We start from the raw sequence: 7,122 nt of genomic DNA on the forward strand, positions 1-7,122 counted from the left end.
TGATGATCTCATATCCTCCCCAGCGCTTAGCAGAGTGCCTGGCACGTAGTAAGCACTCAACAGATACCACAGTTATTATTATTACAGAGCCCCCAGAAGGATTATCAGGGCTGGGGGGTGAGAGGCAGCAGAGGCACCAACTTGTATCGATCTCAGCACTTAGAACAGTGCTTGGCACATAAGTGCTTAACAAATACCATAATTATGACAATTATTAGGCACGATGGCAAGACTTTTTTCGGCCGTTGCGCTCGATAATCTCTGATAGCCGTCCACCCTGGCGAGAACAGCTCAGCTGCCTCGATGCCTACTTATCCTGGACTCACCACAGATAAGGCAGTTGTCTCCTCTGTAATCTCCCCCAGAGCCAACTTCCCCATCTCTTGCCCCTTGCCACCACAGTCCCCAGACAACCATTAGGCCACTCTGTCTTTGGGGTTCATTTTTTGTATTTATTAAACACTATGGGCTAGGCATTCTACTAATCCCTGGGGTAGATACTGAGTTGGAAGCAGTCCATGTCCCACATGGGACCCACAGTCTTAATCCCCATTTTACAGATGAAGTAACCGAGGCACACAGAAGTGAAATGCAAGTGGCGGAGTGGGATTAGAACCCCCTCCCAGGCCCGATCTCACCACAAGTCCCCTGTAGCCTTTCCTTCTCACCTCGTCGTCACCCTCCTGAGCTGCCACAGTCACCGTCTTGCCAGTCCTCCAGCTTTGTGCCGCCTCGGAAGCAGCATGGAGGGCCCGGGAGTCAGAAGGTCATGGATTCTAATCCCAGTTCCACCACTTGTCTGCTGTGTGACCTTAGGCAAGTCACTTCACTTCTCTGGGCCCCAGTTACCCCATCTGTAAAATGGAGTTTGAGACTGTGAGCCCCACTTGGGACTGGGACTGTGTCCAACTCGATTTGCTTGTATCCACCCCGATGCTTGGCAAATAGTAAGCGCTTAACAAATACCACAGTTATTATTGGTTAGTATTATCAACTCCACCCCTTGGGGAAGGGAAGGGTCCAGACCCGAGGCCAGGGTGGGGAAGGGGGCATCACAGTCGGCAGGTCTCCAGCTGGGGGGGCCCGGCTCCTGACCTGCTCCCCGTAAGAGGGGTCTGGTCGGACTCCTCGGCGAGGGCGCGCTCCAGGGCGGCGGGCAGGGAGTGGAGCAGATGCTCCCGGAAGTCCCGGCCCAGGAAGGCGTAGAGCACGGGATTCAGGCAGCTGTTGACGCAGGTCAGGCAGACTCCCAGCGGCCCCAGGATCCTCACAGTGGCGAACAGGGCCCGGGACCCGCGCACGACGGCCACCAGCTGCAGGGCCGATGCCACATGGACGGGAAGCCAGCACAGGAAGAAAGCCAACACCACGGCCGCGAGCACCCGGAGCGGCCGGCTGGTCCCTAGCAGCTTGCCCTTCCTCCCCAGCTCGAACAGGACCAGGCCGTAGCAGGCCCCGATGGTGACCAGCGGCAGGGCGAAGCCCAGGACCAGGCGGGTGACCACCACGGCCACCGACCGGGTCTTCACCAGTTCCCTCCTCAGCCTCTCGTCCCCGTGGGTCTCGTTCCAGGGGTCGAAGTTGTTGTAGCAGTGGACGTGCCGGCCCTCCCTGGCCGTGTCTCTGAATATGAACTGGGGCACGGTCAAGGCCAGGGCCAGGAGCCAGGCCCCCGCGCTGGCCAGGGTGGCCCGCCCTGGGGACCGGTGGCTATGTGCCCAGACGGGGCGCAGGATGCAGATGCAGCGGTCGGCGGAGATGAGGGTCAGCAGGAAGACGCTGGTGAAGAGGTTGAGGCCACCCAACGAGTTGTAGAGTTTGCAGAGCAGCCGGCCAAAGGGCCAGTGGAAGCCCAGGGCCGCTTGGGCCACGGCGAGGGGCAGGAAGAGGCAGAAGGTGAAGTCAGCCACGGCCAGGTGGAGGTACCAGATGCCATTGACCGAGCGAGGCATGCGGAAGCCGGACACCCAGATGACCAGCCCGTTGCCGGCTGTGCCCAGGAGGAAGGTGGCGCAGAAGATGACCGCGAAGAGGATGTGGAGGGTGTCCTGGGTCCTGCCTGAGGAGGCTGCGGGCGCAGCGGGCGGGGCTGTGGAGTTGTCCGGGGGCAGCAGAGGGACCAGCGATGCCGTCTCCATGTTAATGACCTGTGATAGGTGCGGCTCAGCTCCTGACTCCGGCCCTGTTGAGCTCCAGCTTCCTGATCTGGAGATTCACCCTCTTCCCAGCAACTCCCCTGACGGTTCTCCCTGGGAGGTCTCCCCTCACGGCTCTCCCCACAGCGGCTCTCCCTTCCCGTCACTCCCCAATGGTTCTCCCCACTGGCTCTCCCGCTGCCGGCCCTCCCTCCCAGTCACTTCCCAAAAGTTCTCCCAGGCGGCTCCCCCCAGGAGGCTCTCCCCAAAGCTGTTCTTCCTGGTGTCTTTCCCTGCAGTGGCTCTCCCCCAGGCAGCTCTCTCCTGGTGGCTCTCCCTTGCAGTCAATCAATCAATCAATCAATCAATCAATTGTATTTATTGAGCGCTTACTGTGTGTAGAGCACTCTACTAAGCGCTTGGGAAGTACAAGTTGGCAACATATAGAGACAGTCCCTACCCAACTACCCAACCCAGGCTCACAGTCTAAAAGGTCACTCCCTGATGGTTCTCCCACATGGCTCCCCCTGGGTTGCTCTCCTCTGCTGACTCCCCCGGGCATCTCAGTCCAGTGCTCTGCACACAGTAAGCGCTCAATAAATATGATTGAATGAATGAATGAATCTCTCCCCATGTAACTATTATTTTATGTTGTTAATATGTTTTGTTTTGTTGTCTTATTCCCTCTTCTAGACCATGAGCCCACTGTTGGGTAGGGACCATCTCTACATGTTGCCAACTTGTACTTCCCAAGCGCTTAGTACAGTGCTCTGCACACAGTAAGTGCTCAATAAATATGCTTGAATGAATGAATGAATGAATAAACTGTCCCTCGGGGCTCTCCTCAGTAACTCTCCCCTTCAGCTCTCAAGAGGGCTGCTCTCTGCCTCAGCAGGTCCTCCAGGGCTGCCTGATTTGCTGTAACTTACTTACTTGACTAAACTGTCCTCTAACTGAGGGCAGGTGTCCCGCGCGACTCCTACCTCTCTTGTGCTCTCCCAAGCACGGAGCACAGTGCTGTGCACACAGTAGATGCTCAACAACTGCTGTCACCAGCTCTGGAAAGCAGAGGGTATGAAAGCAGGGTGGGATGATTCCTCGAATGGCTGCAGGGGCTGGGGGAGAAGGGTGCAGTTTAGAGTCCAGGGTCTTTTCCTTCTTACCCTCCCGTCCTCCTCCAGCACCCCCTTCCCCGACACCCCTTCGTGGCCAACAATTCCCCTGCAGACCTGAGACCCTGTGGCCACAGCCCATGTACCCTGCCCTTGGGCACGAGGATGGGTGGTTTGGGTGGGTCCGGCCCCTGGGGTCCCGGCTACCTGCAGTGCGACGATCTCGGGGGAGCCAGGGGTCCCGGCCGACGATGGGGGTCTCTCGGCCGGAGGCTGCCGCTCTGGGCCTGGACAACTGGGTGGGGTCTGGACCGTTCTCTGGAAATGAGAGCTTTGTGCAAACAGGAACTTGGGGTAAAGTTTTTGCTCTTGGCAGCTGCCCGGAGCCTCTGAGTTGGGGAGGGGGGGAAGGGGGTGGGAGGGGAAGGGGAAGCATGAGGCTAGGCGGGGGCAAGCCCAAATTAGATCATCTGCAGGAGTTAGGCCTCCTGGGATTTTTCTCCTCTGGTTTGCGACCCCCAACTGCTGCCCGTGTCAAGGGCAGAAAGGAGACAAAGAGTGATGATAATGACATTTGTATTTGCTAAGTGCTTACTATGTGTCAGGTACTGTACTAAGTGCTGGGGTGGAAACAAGCTAATCACATTCCACGTGGGGTCTCAGTCTTCAACCCCATTTTACAGGTGGTGAGGGAACTGAGGCCCAGAGACGTGAAGTGACTTGCCTAAGGTCACACAGCAGACAAGTGGCAGAGCCAGGTTTAGAACCCAGGTCCTTCTGATTTCCAGTCCCGTGCTGTATCCACTAGTCCATACTGCTTCTCGATTTGCGTTTCCTGTCGGCCTCCCCCCATTAGACTGCAAGCTCCTGGTGGGCAGGGAATTATCCCAAGTGCTTAGCACAGTGAGTCGCACCCCAAGGGCACTCTGCCAATATGGGGATGACTACTTTGGATACTGGTCGCTTGGGCCAGGTCAGTAAAGGTTCATTCATTCAGTTGCATTTATTGAGTGCTTACCGTGTGCAGAGCACTGTACTAAGCTCTCGGAAAGTACAATTCAGCAATGAGAGACAATCCCTGCCCACACTGTTAAATCTAGGTGGGGAATTGGGGCTTATTCCCGGGTTCTGCATTGATCGGTCAAAGAAGGAAAGCCCCTACCAGGAGGCTTCTGACTAGCTGTGGTCCTACAGAGAGAGAAGTGCCAGAGAAGACGGTCTGAATGATCATGGGGGTGAGGTGGTCTTTCTGACTGGTGAGCCTTATTTCAAGTGGGCTTCGAGACATCTTTTACCATCCTGGGGAAAATCAAAATTCTCCTATTTTTTTTTTGTTTTTTTTGGCCTGTGGGTGAAAGTTTCAAAGTTTGGCCCTGTTTCTCAGGTGGATTGATTCAGAATAGATAATTCTGATTATTTATATTGATGCTATTGATGCCTGTTTACTTTTTTTGATGTCTGTCTCCCCCTTCTAGACTGTGAGACCTTTGTAGGCAGGGATTGTCTCTCTATGTTGCTGAATTATACTTTTCAAGCGCTTAGTACAGTGTTCTGCATACTGTAAGCACTCAATAAATATCATCATCAATCGTATTTATTGAGCGCTTACTGTGTGCAGAGCACTGTACTAAGCGCTTGGGAAGTACAAGTTGGCAACATATAGAGACAGTCCCTACCCAATAGTGGGCTCACAGTCTTGAATGAACTCACCCCATGACCATCAAAACAACCAGTGGCATTTATTGACCTCCTATATTGTGCAGAGCACTGTACTAAGCACTTGGGAGAGGATAGTAGCAGTAAAAGTCACTCTCCCTGCCCTCAAGGAGTCTAGGTCTGAAAACTAGCCCTTTGCCTTTGGAAGCAATGTGGCTTAGTGGAAATTGAGCCCATTGTTGGGTAGGGACCGTCTCTATATGTTGCCGACTTGTACTTCCCAAGCACTTAGTACAGTGCTCTGCACAGAGTAAGCCCTCAATAAATACGATTGAATAAATGAATGAATGAATGAATGAATGAATGAATGAAAGAGTACAGGATTGGGAGACAGAGGACTTGGGTTCTATTTCTGGCTCTATCACTTGTCTGCTACGTGACCATGGTCAAATCACTTAACTGCTCTATGCCTCAGTTCCCTCACTTGTAAAATGGGGATCAAATCCTACCCCTTCTACTTAGACTGTGAGCCCCATGGGGGACAGCGACTATGTCCAACCTGATTACCTCCTATCTACCCCAGCGCTTAATACAGTGCTTGGCACATTGTGAGTGTTTAACCAAAACCACGATTATAATTAGTAGTCATTTGGAGGGCTCTTTGACTTTTCAGGTGTGTGACTTTGGGCAGGCCGCTTAACTTTTCTGTGGCTCTGCGACCTCATCTGTAAAATGGGGATGAAGACCGTGAGCCCCACATGGGACAGGGACTGTGTCCAACCTGATGAGCTTGCATCTACCTCAGCGCTTAGCATGGGGTGAGGCACATAGTAAGTACTTAACAAATATCACGAAGAAAAGGGGAAATGGAGATCCCAGATCCCTTCTTGCCCGCCTTCCTTCTCCAGGATTCTGTGCCTCCGGGAGGGCAAGGGGAAGGGGGAAGCAGTCAGTTCCTGGGTGGTCATTGATTTTTAAGGCCAGTGGTCAGCCTGAGAGGGAAGTGTGCAGGATGCCCCGGTAATGTGTGCTCCTGTTGGGGGGGTCATTTCCATGGTTACAGTCTCAAAGAAGTGACAGAGACAGTCTCCCCGCTTTGGTCCTCGTCAGTTTGCTTCCACATTTTCCACAGCTGCAGGAAGTGGCTGACTAGTGGGGTGAGGAATCCAGTACAGATTGGCCCCCCGCCTTCTCCCTTTGGGTGAATGAGGCGTTGGGAAGCAACGTGGCTTAACGGAAAGAGCCCGGGCTTGGGAGTCAGAGGTCGTGGGTTCTAATCCCGGCTCCTCCGCTTGTCATGTGATGTGATGCCAATTTGTACTTCCCAAGCGCCTAGTACAGTGCTCTGCACATAGTAAGCGCTCAATAAATACGATTGATTGATTGATTGATTGTCAGCTGGGTGACTTTGGGCAAGTCAACTTCTCTGTGCCTCAGTGACCTCATCTGTAAAATGGGGATTGAGACTGTGAGCCCCACGTGGGACAGTTTGATTACCCTATATCTACCCTAATGCTTAGAACAGAACTTGGGACAGAGTAAGCACTTAACGAATATCATCATCAGTATTATTATTAAAATGGGGATTCAATCCTCCTCCCCCCGACAGACAGGGAGCCCTATGTGGGGCAGGGACTGGGTCCAACTTGATTATCTTGTGTCTACCCCAGCGCTTGTGACATTAAGCACTCAAAAAATATCGTTAAAAAATTAAGTTGGAGTCTTGTATTGATCATGACCAAGTAGTAATAATGACAGCGATGGGGCTTGTCCAGTGCTGACTGTGTACGAGTGAGAAGGGGCACAAAAATCCCGCACAGACGAGAAGCAGTGTGGCTCAGTGGAAAGAACACGGGCTTTGGAGTCAGAAGTCATGGGTTTGAATCCTGCCTCCGCCACATGTCTGCTGTGTGACATTGGGCAAGTCACTTAACTTCTCTGAGCCTCAGTTCCCTCATCTGTAAAATGGGGATCAAGACTGTGAGCCCCACGTGGGACAACCTGATCACCTTGTATCCCCCCAGTGCTTAGAACAGTGCTTTGCACATAGTAAGCACTTTACAAATGCCATTATTATTATTATTGGCTCTCCAGGCCTCCCTCTTTGGGCAAATGAGGCATTGGGAAGCAATGGTGCTTAGTGGCTAGACCACAGGCCTGGGAGTCAGAAGGACCTGGGTTCTAATCCTGACTCTGCTACTTGTCAGCTGTGGACCTTA

General features: G+C 53.2%; 1 protein-coding gene across 1 annotated transcript; it reads right to left on the reverse strand.

The window, feature by feature from the left end:
* Positions 1 to 985: 985 nt before the first annotated feature.
* Positions 986 to 2,181, reverse strand: LOC119946090 (formyl peptide receptor 2-like). Its single transcript, XM_038767488.1, has one exon. It carries the CDS (start codon positions 2,136 to 2,138, stop codon positions 1,053 to 1,055), a length of 1,086 nt encoding a protein of 361 aa, XP_038623416.1. The 5' UTR covers positions 2,139 to 2,181; the 3' UTR covers positions 986 to 1,052.
* Positions 2,182 to 7,122: the final 4,941 nt, after the last annotated feature.

Source organism: Tachyglossus aculeatus, chromosome 26 (assembly GCF_015852505.1).
Source record: "Tachyglossus aculeatus isolate mTacAcu1 chromosome 26, mTacAcu1.pri, whole genome shotgun sequence".
Classification (NCBI taxonomy): Eukaryota; Metazoa; Chordata; class Mammalia; order Monotremata; family Tachyglossidae; genus Tachyglossus; species Tachyglossus aculeatus.